The sequence below is a fragment of the Ursus maritimus genome, unplaced genomic scaffold (genome assembly GCF_017311325.1).
Source record: "Ursus maritimus isolate PB19 unplaced genomic scaffold, ASM1731132v1 scaffold_11, whole genome shotgun sequence".
Taxonomy (NCBI): domain Eukaryota; kingdom Metazoa; phylum Chordata; class Mammalia; order Carnivora; family Ursidae; genus Ursus; species Ursus maritimus.
In genome coordinates, this window is record NW_024423453.1 from 60480765 (window position 1) to 60497439 (window position 16675).

At 32.6% G+C, this 16675-nt stretch overlaps 1 protein-coding gene across 1 annotated transcript in view; it reads right to left on the reverse strand.

Moving 5' to 3' along the window:
* Positions 1–16675, reverse strand: part of FBXO8 (F-box protein 8) — a 45549-nt gene that overhangs the window by 19528 nt on the left and 9346 nt on the right. Inside the window, exons 2-3 of the mRNA XM_008705055.2 lie at positions 7289–7625; positions 4068–4194 (exon numbers count right to left, since the gene is read on the reverse strand). Of these exons, the coding sequence (XP_008703277.1) occupies positions 4068–4194; positions 7289–7617 (456 nt within the window). The 5' untranslated portion in view covers positions 7618–7625. The remainder of the gene's footprint in view (positions 1–4067; positions 4195–7288; positions 7626–16675) is intronic.

A 16675-nucleotide genomic window follows, 5' to 3' on the forward strand; every position in this document is an offset into this window, starting at 1 on the left:
ATATTTTAGCTGGTCCAACAGCAAAAAGAATACATTATCATGAACATAAATTGCTTATGCACGTCCATCTAAAATGTGTGCACAGGTCCAATTTAAAATATTTCTCATAATAGAGTCTATCCCAGATCATTCTAATAATTATGCATAAATTGTATGCATGCATGTGGGTCTTCCTTTATGAAGGCAAGAAAATTGTGCTTATATAGTTAAAAGACTGTTTTTACCTGACCCCAATGGGAATTTTTTTTTTTTTTAAGATTTATTTGAGAGAGAGAGGGGCACGGGTGTGGGGGCAGAGGAAGACTCTCTAGCAGACTTCCCGCTGAGGGGCTCCATCCCACAGAGCCTGAGATCATGACCTGTGCTGAAACCAAGAGTCCAATGTTCAACTGACTGAGCCACCCAGGCCTCCCAAGAATATTATTTAAAAAATTTTTTTAAAAAACATATTTACACAAACAAAAATAAAACCTATAACATACTGAAATTAAACCATGTTTGCTCCCAATTTTTCAGATTCCAAATTTAAAAATAACTAAGTCAAGAAACTGTTTCATACTAAATGGAGATCAAGGAATATAGCTAGTTGGTTGAGAAGTTGAATTACTTTATTATAATACTGCTAGCAGAATAAAATCAACACACGTAACTTGTACATGCAGGGGAAATACAGCCTAATGTAAACAGATGGTTTTTAGCACATTCCTTTACTAGAATGTGGTCACCTGCCACAAAGTACACAAGCTCATGCACAAGATCAAGACTTTACATACAGCTGAGATCACAACATCATGCAGATAACAACAGCGTGCTAGATAATCGTACCACAAATTGTGCGGATGTTCTCCCCCACCCCATGAGCCACTGCCAGCAGTTGCTGTGGAGTTTGGTTACCCATATCCGTGATATGAACGATGTCCTTTGGAGAATCTTGTTCCCTGTGGCTGTAAGTATTCTTATTTTTATAATATTTTAATGATGCTTGCTATCAAAATGATAAGTACAGAACTAGAAATTACGGAAAAGTAGACTTTTTATAATACTGAACAATTATACACATCTTACCTCAGGTACTTACAATAAACAACACTTATATTTACACATATCATCAAAACTAATTTACTTCTCAGGCTTAAAAGAACCCAAAATAACACATCTGATGATAGTGCCCCAATAAGGGGGGGAAATCAACCTCCAAAAAGTACTTCCTGATTTCTAGCACTCAAAAAACTTGGTAAGAGTCATTCTAACACCTGGCTAAAGTATGACTCATACAGATAAGTTCTATATAAAAACATCTATTAGGATAACTCTTTCAATTACATGATTTTAATTCTGAAGGCTTGACTTGGATAAACAACCAAGCTGATTTTATTTATATTAGTCAATGAAATAAAGTACAGAATATAGTTATTAAAATGCTTTTCCTCATTCTCAGCATCTACAGGTGTATTTATTTCAATGTCCTTCTTTGCCTATTTATAACACAGGTACATTCTGGTAAAGATAGATTCTATTTTGTTATCAGGTAACACCTGTGAAGCTACTGATGTTCATAAAAGCATAGAATCAGAATTCTGGAACCACAAGTCACTCTGAAAGGTTCAGCTGTATGCCTCTTGACAGCACTATGCCCCTTTCAGAATAGTGAATTCAACGCTTTTGGAATGCTCCAGGATATCTTTTAAGTCAGGCAAGGGGGTGAAGAAAAAGAAAATACAGCCAACTCTCAATAACAATGGAAGGTAGGATGGATAAGTATAATCTGAAGATCTAAAAATCTTATTTTAATTAATAACTTCAATCCTCTCTCTTAGCAAACATTCAACTTAAAAAAATTTTTTTTTAAGTTTTGTTAAAGAGAGGTCTTTTATTTTTACCTTTTTTCTCTGCCCACCCCTCCAAACACAGTAGAGGAGGTGTAACAAGAACTCTATAGTCTGATATGTGCAGCTGCAAAGATGGAAACATATTTTGACATCTAGCTTTTCCAATTTAGATATTTAAAACTATCCATATCATATCCTAGTATATGAGGGCCTATCTATGGTTTCATCTTTGCATAAAAATGATGACTTTATAATTTGTTTTAAAAATTGGTACTCCTTTAGCAAGGAATGACTACTTACCATAATCAATATCAGCAGTTACATCCAACTTTTCTGACTTTGTAAATCTACAACTCAGTACTTACCAAGTTATACTTTCCTTAGAATGTAACATTTGCAAGTGATATGAATTAAACATGACAGTTTTACTCATTATCAGTATAATTCACGACAGGAACCAGAATCCCTTGATAAATTGGGCATAATAAGACTGGGGCTTGTAATAGCCGCCTTTCCTGATTCTTATGTATCTGAAGTAAAATACTGTACTATTCTGCCAAGGTTCTCCAGTAATCATCATTTGACTAACTTAAGAGACTAATGCAAAATATGTATCTTATTATAAAGTTTGTCATATGAACTATTTTAATTAGCTACAAGTAATGTCAAATTCTAATAAACAGAATAATGAAGTCTTTGAAACCATGCCATTCTTCAAATATGTAGGTGTAAAAGAATAGTACAGTACAGAGTACAGTACAGAGTAGCTATGCCACAGTACAAGATCAAAAAGTGACATGCTTACTGTTGTCATATATTTAGAAGGAACGGAACTTGGATTTGACCAAAAATAAAGTCAAAAGAAGTGGATTTTATGACAAAATGCATCAGAAAAAATTTCCAATCAAGTGATAAGTTACAAAACCTAAATTTATGAGTTTATCCATTCATTTGCCTTCTAAATTAAGTATCAGTCCTCTATTCAATCGGAACATCAAAACTCTTAAACAGCAGTGAGAGAACAGATTTCTTAAGTATTTATATCAGGCTTTATAATATATATATATTTTATATATATATTTATATATATAAAATAGAAGCAATTTATCACTAAGAAACTATATATATATATATTTACATTTGTGGGGCTAAGACTTAACTGATAATGTATGGTGTATCAGTAAAGCTTTGCAATGGTGTTATATTTTTTTATTTGTATACAAGGGAAATTTAAGAAATCATATGTAATAAGTAAAAATCAACCTAATTTTTAAAATGTCATTTGTATTATATGCATATTTATAAAATCAGTATTTTTGTTTAATATTCAAATATTTTGCATGGGGGAAACAGATTTCTAATTATGACACAGCAAAAGTTAAGATATTTTTAAAAAATATTCGACTGCCTAATTTAAATAGTCCTTAATACCGCTACAACAAATGAAAAAAAGTTGGGTTTTTGAAAATTAAATTAAAATAACTGCCAGTTAAATTTTTCCACAGAAAAGAATTCACCTAGAAGTAGTAGTTCTGAGTGCTGTATAATTTCTGTTAGATTTCTAAGAATAAGTCTAGTAGGCATTTAAACATTTCTGAGGAAAAAAGAAAAACATTTCTGAGAATCTGAACCTTTCCAGAATATATATTAAAATGAGAATGGGGGGAAAAATCAGTGAAAGAATGGTCTTCACATTTTGATCATTCTTACATTATAGTAAGAAATAATTAGTTAATACAAAATTGTTCAATTTTATGACAATCTATAAGCAGTTTCTATGGCAACATGGACTGTTAAAGGCATTAAGAAGACAACATTTTGATGTGTCACAAATGAACAATGTTCTTTGTGACTGTCTCTGATAAAAGTAGCATCATTACTAAACAGAAAAATAAAACAGGAAGAAAATGCTGCAGATAAAATTTGATGAACATATTGTGCTCTCCACATATACTGTAGTCACATTTTAATCATTTTCGATAGAGGACCGCATATATGTCATGGAAGCTGCCACACAACATGAGCAGGTAGAAAGATTTAAAATGTGAGTTGGTAAGGTAAAGAGAAATGACTATGTTATACAGCATTAACTTTACTTAGTGGTCTTCTCAGTGATTTCCTCCTTGAAAGGGAATATTCAATGACTTGTTACTTTACTTGCAAGTTTACTATATTGGAAAGCTGCAGTAAGGTGGTAATAAAGTTCAACTATTACAAATATTCAAGTTCTTCACTTACCTCCTCTGGGTTAGCATTAAAGGTGAGGCTGCCTTCATCCAGCTGCATATACAATTTTCTGAAAGAAAATCCTAGAGGTGGGTTCTTATTATATATGGAACAGTGACCCCAAGTGGATTTACACAACCTATAAAAGATAAAATCAAACAAGAAAACGTTACTATATTTAATTTCCTAAGTTAAACATGTATACACATGATAAAATAGTAACATGAAATTTATAGCTCTAAAGTTGAAAATGTTTAATTCTGTGCTTATTTATTTGTTTACTAGAGTATGATCGACAAATGCCTTCAATTTAGCAATTCTGACAGTACTTAATAAACATGAGTTAAAGATTAATAATATTCATGAGTACTATCTGAAGTTAAATAGAAACTATTACTAATAATGGCAATGACAGCTATTTGTAACATTTACCCAGCGTTTACTAGACGTCAGGCACTATTTAAAACATTATACTAGTATTAACCTGCTTAATCTTTCCAACAACACTATGATGTTGGTGCTAAAGATAAAGAAACACAGACACGATAAAAGATAAAAAAATTGACTTGAACCCAAGGAGTCTTACTCCAGAGCTAGAAATCCTAACCAAGAAGCTAAACAGGATTAAGTAACTATGCTCTATTGCAAAGTAGATTTGAATGGGGGTAAAGATTGCTAGGTAGAGGGAGACCTTTATTTTTTTTTTAACAATATTTATATTGTTAACAGGAAATATAAACATAGAAATTATAATGCTAAGGGGCGCCTGGGTAGCGCAGTCGTTAAAGCGTCTGCCTTCGGCTCAGGGCATGATCCCGGCGTACCGGGATCGAGTCCCACATCGGGCTCCTCCGCTGTGAGCCTGCTTCTTCCTCTCCCACTCCCCCTGCTTGTGTTCCCTCTCTCACTGGCTGTCTCTCTGTCACATAAATAAATAAAATCTTTAAAAAAAAAAAAAAAAAAAAGAAATTATAATGCTATCACTTCAGTACATACATCAAAAGCTGGATATAACATGAAGCATAGCTGCTTTTAAGATGCTGCTTCAAACCACTGTTTTTTTTTTTTACCATCACAGTATACATGATTGTTTTAAAATTCTATGAAACCTAAAATGCTAATAGTTCATATCAAAACATATTATTTTTTCAGCTTGGGATAGTTGTGTCCAACTCCATACAAAGGCATTAGCTACTGGTTATTATTCAAAAGCTAAAGTTTTATCTCATTTTATCTTATTACAATGCCTAGAAATTCTGGATCATTAGATCATAGATATTAAATATAAGTGCATTACTCTAGAGACACAGAGAATACTGCAATTATATTTTAGTGCACTTTTAATGACTCTATCTCAAAATTACCTGATTTTTGTGTGTTCAAAAACACCTACTTGTAGTGATAGATATTAAAATAGTTTCATTTTCTGATATTCATTATTGATTGACTCAAATTTCTTGTCACACACATACAATGCATAGGGTAACAAGAAAAAGTTACTGTCTCAGCCTGTAACTTCAAAAATTGTGAGGATAGTGAGTAAAATATGTGATTTAATGAGAATATCTTCTTAATAGTTATTTATATCCATGCATTATTTTTACCAACCAAATGAAATTCCTGATTCTAAAATAGTGAGTGTAGGAGCTTGTTTAGAAAATTATCAATATTTTAGCAGAACCTTTAGTCTTATAGCTTTTGACTTTTATTACCGAGCTATGTGAAAGTAACAGAACCTCGCAACATTAATAAGTATTCCACACATCCAAAGTTAAAATAAAAACTAAGCTGGCCTTCAATTTAAAATAGAAGCAATTTATCACTAAGAAAAAAAAAACACAAATGTCATAAAAATAGGCATATTATGTGGTAACAATAAAGGAAGCATTTCTTTTGAAATGAACATGCAGATTTAAATCCCAGATAAAGAGGACATTCTGATTGAGTTCAGATAAGCTTAGAAATTAACTTTTTTTTTCCAGAGTTCAAATATAGGATTACAAATTAAGTTTTCTGGGAATACTAAAATGCAGACAAGAAATTCTAAATAAAGAATGAACCAGTTTTAAAGTATTTTTATTTCTTTTACTGATTAAGAAATTAATAACCATAAACACCACTAGTTAATAGAATTTCCTCTCACTTCCACAGCACCTTCACTATAACAAGACAATGAGAGAGTAACAGGGTGATACTGATGATTTTTATCTATTTAGAGGTTGATAAATTAACTATATAATTAATACTATAATTCTGTAGCATCAGAAAGCCTGAGTTAGAAATGTCATTGTTGGTAATGCATTTTTACTAAAGTTTGGTTATTTGGATAATTTATTAATTCTATCAATTAGATTTTCATTTAGAAATTATTTAAAGTCACAAAAAGACCTTTGTTTTTAGACATGTTTTACATCACTAGAAATAATGAGATTTAAAAAAACCTTATATACTAGAAAGCTCAAGATCCAAAGATTCTTCTAAGTTTGCTAACATATTTACAACTCAAGTATATGATGCTATTTAAGGAGTAATTGAAGTTATGTATAAAATAGATTCTATTCCAAACATTCTTAAATTTGTAGGTTAAATTTAAACTGATATAATCACTACTATAATTTCTATAGTCTACTTTCACTTCCGTAAGCAGATTATCTCCTTGGATTCTACTATTTTCCTACTTCATTGATGAAATGTTGGTTAGAAAAAATAAAAAGTAGATGAAACATTCACCACAGTTTATGTTAACAAGCACCTCCGTGATAGAAAGAAGTATATCAATTAGTAAACAATCTTCATACGGGAAGCAAAAACTATACCAGGGGTGTGAACACTGTAAGTTTTGGATTATAAACTCTCACTTAACTTGTATGTTTGTTTAGATATTTTATTATTTTTTAAAAGTAATCTCTACATCCAATGTGGGGCTCGAACTTACAACCCTGAGATCAAGAGTTAGTTGCATGCTCTACCCTCTACCGAGGCGGGAAGGCACCCCAACAACTTGCATTTTTAGAATAAACTGACACCTCTTCATTGGTAACTTCTAACTATAAAGTCATTTTCTTTTATACTGTCCTCCTTTCCCCAATATCAAATTTGATTGTGAGGATGACTCATTATCTTTCCGGGTTTTAACAAAAAGCAAGTCAAAATACAAACAGAGGTTAAAAACAAATATTTAAGCATGATCGTGTTTAGAGATATCTGAATCAAACATGTTAGGTTGAACTTACCCTTGCCAGAGAAGTTCATCATTCGCAAGGTCCTGCCAAACACATGAAGCTAAGCAGAGGTCAGTCGCATTCAGGTAGGACAAGATGGTAAAGCTTAGCTCAGGGGGCAACATTTCCAAATTAATGAATCCTTCCTGTTCTTTAGATTTCCGTGCCTTCAAAAGATGATATATATCAATGCCTCCTTGGACTTGTTTACGATGACTGGTGTTAGAAATGTTGTTGGCAGCCATCCTCCTGCTCTGCTCTCTGCTGAGGTAGCCTTGCTCACTATAACCTTCTTGCTGTAGCTGCTGGTTTCTGGCCACTCTCCACAGCCCCTGACCCATCTGCAAGCCTGGGAGAAAGCCAGAATGTAGTAAGAAGGTTAACTGTGACACGAAGCATTAGTCTACCACAATTAACATTCCTCATTAAAGCACATTAAAAGGAGTGGTATATTACAAAGAATAGCTGGAACATCCTAAGTACAAAACTTGGACAGAGAAAGTTGCAGAAATATTTGATTTGATTTGATCATCACCTTTATCCCAATTTGCTAGCTACTTTTAAAGTCCATAGGTGACATATCATTTTTCACATGGTAAGATTTAAAAGTTACTGATGTCCTAAAGACTCTTACAAATTATAATTATGTGGACTTATGGGCCAGTATTAAATACAGCTCTGATCAGAGCACAGGACTTTAGTTAAAAGGCCTCTAGACCCTGCTTTTTATCACAACTCAGGCAAAGCTAAGCTAGCCCCTTTTAACCAAACTCCCAGATGCATAACAGCTGTGAAACAGGCTTTTCCTTTAATTCTTGCCAGTCTACACTTAAGTTGTAGACTGTAATAAAATGTAACATAGGCCCTGAAGTCTAATTCAGAAACCTTATAAATTAGACACCTAGAACTCCATGATAAATAGCTTAGTAATGACTATTTGGTTTTGTTGTTTCTTTAAATAAAAATCATAATTTAGACTAATTTTCCAGTTCTTCTCCATATAGCCCTGTGGATTCCTCTGAGGTACCTGGGAAAAGGTAGAAGAGAGTATACTCTAGCCTCCTCTACCTTCATTTGACCTCCAACCAGAGTGGCCCTACATTTATCTGTTAAGAAATATTGGCCTGTCTAGTATACAAATATTAGGAAACTACAGGCCTAGACTTCCTATTTGATCTTGGCTTTAAACTAAGTAACTTTTCCTAGGCAAATAAATTCATAGAGAAACTTGAAATCAGGAAGAGCTTTTAACTAATATAGATAGCTCCATGATTTCTTTTCCAAACAAAATGTTCTTGTTTTATAAATCTGAGTTGACTGACTACTAAGTGTGTGCATGTAATTTAAAAATTGGGAGGGACTGATTTTCATATAAAATCATTAAAATAAATTTCACAGCATAGCCTATCTTTAAAGTAGCTTTAATTAGCTGTTTATAATGAGAACTAACAAAAAAAGAAAGAAAGAAAAAAAACCCAGGGGTGACTAGAAATTTTAAATTATTAGGAATTTCAAAGAATGTCAAAGATACTATTTTTCCTGTATTTAAAAAGGCATTCTCCACATGTATATTTACTGAGTTACTGGCTATTATTTCGATAATGACCACTGTAATGGGTTACTTATTGATCAGAACAGAAAAACAGTTCAGGATAATTTTTCACTTTTCTCCTTTATAGTGAACTGCTTGGAATCCCAAGAGCTTAAGGTATAAAGTGATGGCTGGGGGGGGCGGGGGTCAAAGAGAAGGAACATACTAATAATTTGTAAATGTGGGGAAATTTATTTTTACAAAGAAACCATAAAAAATTATCTTTCATCCCTAAAATACATACAATAATGGCAGCAGTTCTTAAATTAGTGATTACGCTATAATAATTAAATTTGTATTTTTAATATAGGATATTAAAAGACTGAAAAAACAAGCCACAGAGCCAGAGAAAAAAATTCAAAACATTATCTGACAAAGGACTGGTATCTAAAATATACAAAGAACTCTTAAAATTCAACAATAAGAAAACAACCCACTTAAAAATTTGCAAAAGATCAACAGATGTCTCACCTAAAAAGATACATAGGTAGTAAATAAGCATAGGAAAAGACACTCCACATCATGTGTTATTCTACAATCTCAAATCAAAACGACGAGAGAAATACTACACATATATTAGAATGCTTGAAATCCAAAACACTGACAACCCCAAATGAAGGCAAAGGTGTGGGAATGCAAAATGGTACAGTCACTTTGGAAAACAGTTTGGCAGTATCTTTTACCATGTGATCCGGCATTTGTGATCCTTGGTATTTACCCGAATAAATTGAAACTTTTGTCCACATAAAAATCTGTACACAAATGTTTGTAACATCTTTAGTCTAATTACCAAAACTTTTAAGCAACCAAGATTTCCTTTAATAGGTCAATGGATAAAGCGTGGTACGTTCATACAATGAAATACTCAGAACTAAAAGAAATGAGCTATGAAGCCATGAAAAGACACGGAGGAAACTTAAATGCACATTACTAAGAGAAAGAAAATGATCTGAAACGGCTACATAATGTATGATTCCAATTATCTGACATTCTGGAAAAGGCAAACGACACAAAGAATAAAAATGATTAACAGAAAAAATAAGGAATATCAACAAAAATTTGTAAGAATTTTAAATTTGCTGAATGTTTAACATGCCATGTCACATTACAACTTAAGTATAATTTAATTGACACAAATTTAACATTTTAAGATTCAAAATCATAAAGAAAGGTATTTATTTCCATCATGGCTATTTCCCTGTTTATCAGAGCAAGAAAATACCTAGAAGCACATTGCTTGCTAAGGACATTTAGCATATCTTGTCCTCTTTCTTTGATGATTACACGTATTTTTCTCTTTTGTTTTTGTACCACTAAGGTAAATAATACAACATGGTAACTATAATGTTTGAAGTTTCAAGATTTAAAGCATTTAATATCAATTTCTGTGTATTTCCCCTGCAGCATCTTTCTGGTTAAGCAGCTGTTAAGCAGCTGTTGTTATTCTCAGGGATGTTGCTAGGGAACACAGAATCAGGGTGATTTCCCTAGGCTCTGGACTTTAATGGGGATCACTTAAATTGAGCACTGGATAATGTGATTCAGAAAGCATCCGGCAGGTAGAAAGAGGTAAAGCTAGCAGCTGGCTCTTGGAGGGGGAAAAAAACTTGATGGGGAGGGTGGAAGTTCGAGGTTCATGTACACATAATTCAGACAAAGGAAACTGCATTTTCTATTTTCCTACTGATGAATAATACCACAAATTGCCCTTTTGGAATGTTCCATTCCCTTTAAAGCAGTTGTTCATACTGGGCAAACCACTTGAGGAAGATTAATATCATAAATTTATGCTTTGGGGAAAGGAAAGGGTGTTTATAGAGTTCCATCCCCATCCTTCTTGGGGTAACAGGGATGTGGAATGTGGGTGGAACTGTCAGAAAAGTGATAAAACTCTCAAAACGACATGATATCCACTGCAGAAGCTGTATAGTAAGTCAGAGTGAGCACAATGTTGTGGACTCTGAAATTGAACAGACTTGAGTTTAAGTCCTGACTCCACTGGTTATTATTTACAGGATCTTGGGAAATTCAAGTGTTAAAAGCTTTAGTTTCTTCATCTGTAATGTGATAATTTGCATATTACATAATTATAATATCTATAGTTCAAAAGGTTGTTGTATTGAATGAGATAATGCATATAAAGTTCATTCTACAGCTACGAAAATGTTAGCTATTTGTTTGTTGTGACAAGATCATATTTTCATAAAATGAAAATAAGAACTTTAGTACAACTTAATGATACTTCAGTTGTCCAGATGTTATGCCTGCTGAATAAACTCATTTGTTCATATTGATACACACAATTCTTCATCTCCTTTAGTTATATGATATTTCAGCCATTTACCAGCATTTGCTCATAAATGCAATTCTTTTATATTGATGACCAAACCAACCAACCAACCAACCAACCAACTAAACCCCAACCTGAAAAACAAAAGCGCCTGTATTATGTTCCACGAAAAATTTCAAACCTCAGCAAGTCTTATAATAGTGCCAGTAACAATGGCATGAAACAGCTCCTTGTGTTATTATTAGTAATGTGTCAACATCTGGCTCTAAAAGATATAAAATATGATAGAATTTCATACTGGGGTCTTACATGATTTCAAAATTCTTGAAAATATGTGTCTGAACTGAGTCAATCAAAATCTGACTTCAAACTATAAAATCTTCAGATTTCTTATCAAAGTTTTAATAAAATCTTAGTATAAAGATTTTCAACATTAAAACATAACATTATAAAAGATACGGTACTCTGTCATTTGTGCCAGGAATTCAGTCCAAAAAATATCAAGCTCAATAGTGTAATCACTGAATATACAGAGTTTCAAATTGAAAAAAATTAAACACAAAACAGTTTTTTTTGTATTTAAATAGTTTTGTTGTAAATATGGCTTTTGTGATGAAATCACTGCTGATAATTTGTTCATTCAAAACAGGTTGACGAATATAGATACTTCTAGGAAACAATACTCTTATAAGAGCACAGTTAGTCTAGTTAATGTACAAATAAAAGAAATACGGTCAATTCTTGTAATTCCTGGTAGTTATGTTCTATAGTCACTACAGTGAATTAGCCAATACTGAACCATCATTCCTAGGAGATACATGGGGTTAGGTTCCTGCAAGCTTCTGGCCACATTTTTGCCAACTAATCAATACATAATCTTGTTTTATGTGTGTTTCTGTTTAAGTACACCTTGTTTAATATACACTGTTGAGTCATTAACATTGAACTCACCAAACCTGATCAGAGCTCATCTATCAGGCATTTTCTCTCTAAAGCACCATCACAGCCTTCTTGCACTTAGGATGCTACACAGTACTTCAGCAGTGAGTGTGGGGCCATTTTAAACATTGAAATCAACAACAAAAAAGCACAAAAATGTAAAAAATGTGCCACTAAATAGATTACAACAAGGACACTTGTTTACAATATGAGAGCTAAAACAAGAAAGCAGAGCACCGCCCTCCTTGACCTTACATGAGAACAGCTCGTCAGAGACACAAATTTTCTACAGGCCTGTACGTGTCTGAGAATGACTGTGAAAGTGCTAGGAATATTGATTTGGGGGATAAAAACATAAATTTTAGTGAGGAGACTTCACAAATACAAAATCTGCAAATACGGAAGTTCGACTGTAATTAATACTATTTAAAATGTCCCATGTCTTTTCCTCCAAATTTGAATTTATTTTGTTTAAAGTTTATCAAGTTCAAAGAATTTATAAAATTCTAAGGACCTTCAAAATGAAACCAAAGATATTTTCTCTTGGTTTCCAAAGTCAGAAACAGTGCTTTATTATTTCTCATTCGATGGAAATAAAATTTCATAATTATGTAGGTTACAGAGGAGAAATTATTCTAACAAAAATTCCATGCAAGATTTCAAAGTTGAAATTCTTCCCCCCAGAGAAGAGAAAAAATTATGGGGAAAAAATCAAGGCAATTAGGATGTTATATTTTCTTATTTTTCAGAATGATAATGATAATTATAAACAAAGATTTAGATACTATTTAGTAAGTTTAAATTTACATTTTACAGAGAATGATTAATGCAAAATAAAATAAATCTCAAAACTCCTTTTTAAATGGTACAAAGAATCTCAAATAAAGCAACAGCCAAACATGCAAATGAATATTATTCAAGAATTTCTATTTTCCTGGAGTTATGCAAACAAGCCTAACAATTTAGATAATTTTGATCATTTTAATACAGTAGGCAAGCAATGCTCCCTATTATCTCAGAGCTATTATATTCTGTTTTCATGTAAGGGCCAAATATTTATGTTCGATTCTGTACTACTTGCAAATATACTCATACATAAGTACGTGTATATGCAAATGTCTCATGTGGGTAGAAGACTCAAAAACCTGGCACTACTGGTTATGGGATGGGTAACCCAACTGAACAGCTTTGAATACTCAGTGGTAATGTGGATAAATATGTTACATTAGCTAAAAGAGACAGCTATTTTATTAATTTGATGTCATGCATAAGGAATTTTGTATTTTTGTTTATTATCTTACATCTCAAATTTAACTTTGTGTTCCTAAAGTCCTATGCTACCATGGCACAATATCTGGGATAACATAAATGGAAATTTACATGACTTTAGGAAGATTCCAGCAATTTTCAAAAATAAACAAAGTCTTTGAAAAATATTTATCAATAAGAGTGCATAAAGCTTCTTGCTTAGGTAAAGGTCCATTTATGGAGCAAACAGACACTATTACCTCTAAATGATCTGTCTCACCTCTACCTGACAATATTTTAGGCATGTTACATCCAGGGTTATTATGCATATATGGTGCTTTTCCTTCTGAAAAGCTCTTTCAGTATTAGATAGCTTGATTTTAATAGTCTAAACTCTAAAATTATTTTGATTCATGCTAACATGATTTCAGGGCCAGGTCTTAAGCTAGGACTGGGATAAATACAAATGGTAAGGTACCATCCCATTAATATGAATCGTGAGATGTCAATTAGACAGTAATAGATAAAAGAAGTATTCTAACTTAGTTTTGGAAAAATCTTTTATAGTCAACTCCTAGCTTCTTGTTAAAATTTTAAGATTGAATATATATCTTTAATCACCTTTCTTTCCTATTAAAATGAGAGAAAAGAAATTTTTTAAAAAGGGAAAACTTAAGCCTAAAAGAGGGACAATAGGCTGGTGAGTAGATAAAACATTTCAACAGATTCCTGTAACAAAAAATTGGAAGGAGTAGTGGTTACTAACGAAGCCATGAAGAGGAAGGAGAAAGATAGTATGGAATAGTGCAGAGAATTAAGCTGAGCCCTCAAAAGGCTTTTGGGAGTCCAAAACAGAGTGTTAAGTATGGAAATAATTGAGAGTAAAATAAGAAACAAAAATCAAGGGATTACTGAGTCACTGTTTCCATCTTTATACAATAATGAAAAAGATTAGCCTCTTTACAATATTTATGAAAATTAAATAATATGGGATGACAGACCATAAGCTATTCCTCAACATACATGCATCAAGTGTCTAGAATGATTAGGCATATACTCTAACCCTTTTCCCTTATCCAGGTTGAATGAAGAAGCGTTTCCTGTAAAGAAACTGAACCCTAGAGAAAAGACTCCCCTTCTCTTCTAACATTTGTAAGTGGCCCAGCATAATGGCTATCAACCCAACCATCCCAAAGCAAGGGCCACCAGCTCTATACAGATGCATAAACCTACAAATCAACATGTTATTGTCTCAAAGATCCAGTGTTCAATCACTAAAGTGTGGCTAAAGCATTTGCACAAAGATTGCTTGGCTTATTTACTGCTGATTTCATCCAGTGACTCTTTGGCAAAAGTTAACAAATTAATTTTAATCTTAATCTACTAAACAAAATCATAAACTCTACATATCATATATTTTTGAGAGTTTGCTTAGAGAAGGAACCAACTGAAGCTCTGTAACATATAAATATGGCAAAAAGATACATCTTTCTACCAACTTTAACCTTTCCAATCTCCTTGGGACCCTCTGAAGGGCTAACTAGAAAATCCTAAGGCAGTGTTTCTTAAATGCATATTATGAATGGCCAGTGAGCTAAAAAAAAATCAAAACAAAACAAAAGCAATTAGATAATGTCAAAAGGGATGTTAGGAGCTATTATGAAAAAGCTCCTATTGGTCAAACCTAGGACAATTTGAGCATCAAAATAAAAATAAGGACAGTAATAGATTATAATTCATCGCAAAAAAAAAAAGGATTCATGAGTTTACACTGAGGATCAATAAATACATAAATAAAGGAGAAAAGAAAGGTCTCCTTTACAGTAAAATGTTAACTAATAAAGATAAAAGGAATAAAGGGTTAGAAGAATCATTTTATAATCATTGTGGGAAAAATAATTTGGGCAAAAATTATGAATGGAAGCTGGATCTGGAATCTGATTTAGAATGGAATATTCACAGCATCTCCAAGTATCTTCTCACGTATTACTCATTAATTACCAAAAATTATGAAGATAGTTTTTAACCACATGATCAAAACATTTATCAGTTACAGACGAATGGACTACATATGCCTCTGGCCATGATACCCTGAGAAGGGCACACCATCAATTATGCAGTACTCCAGCCAAACATGTGTATGTAAGTTGAATCTAAACATGAGGAATATCAGAGGAATGAACCCAAATGGAGTCTGTAAAATGACAGAATTTTTTATCTTCAAAAATACTGTGAAGCCAAAGAAAAGCTAAGGAATAGTTCAAGGACATTTTTGGGATATCTGAAAAACTAGACATCTGGGCTGAAGATTGGATAAAATATTATATCAATGTTAAATTTCCTGAATTTGGTAACTGTATAGTGATTGTATCACAGTATATTCTTGTTCTTAGGAAACACACTGAAGTGTTAAGGCATAGTATATGCAACCTAGTCTCAAATGGTTCAGAAGAATAGTAATATCTATCTCTATATAAAGAGAGTGATAAAGCAATGTTGGAAACATTTTCAAATTGATGTATCTGGGTAAAGAGTATATACTAGTTATTTTTATTATTCTTACAACTTTTCTGTAAACAGATATCTGGTGTGGAATCCAAGCATGTAAATTGGAAAAAAATTCTTTGTTAGATGTGCGTGCAGTTTAAAAATTACCGCTTGAGAGTTTAGTGTAATACACACTGAAAATCATCACTAAGGAAATAAATGCCCAGCATTATGCCTTAAGAGAAGTAGGAGACTCCTGTCAAAGAAAATATCAAAATAGCAAGAATCATTTTTGCCATTTTTGATAGGAATTTTTAAAGGATGGAGGAAATTTTTTTAAAGAAAGTTGGAAAAAAAATACCCCCTTTAACTCTTTTTGTGTTCATATTTAAGGCTTGGAATTCCCGGCTGTGCTCCCTCCTTCTGTACATAATATTATATATGTAATATTAATAAAAATATTAAACAATAATATTGTTTTTGTACTATAAACCACCATTTAATACTTTCTCTGTGCTAAGCACTCTTTAAATATGTGATCTTTATATATGATCTCGTTTTAATACTCATTAACAATCCTAATAGGTAGAAATTATTATTCTAATTCTATACCTGAGGAAACTGTGACCCAGTAGAGGTTAAGCGACTTTGCCTGAGATCTCCTAGCTCGCAAATGTAAAATTTAGGATTCAAACTTAGGTCTGAGCCCAAAGACTTTATTCTTAACCACCAAACCTTATGCCCAAACTGTTAGAGCCCACAGATGGCAAAGGCAATCTACCATCTGTTTTTTCATCACTGGCTCTCATCTCTTCTTTCTCTGTCACTGCTTATTACCTCCATT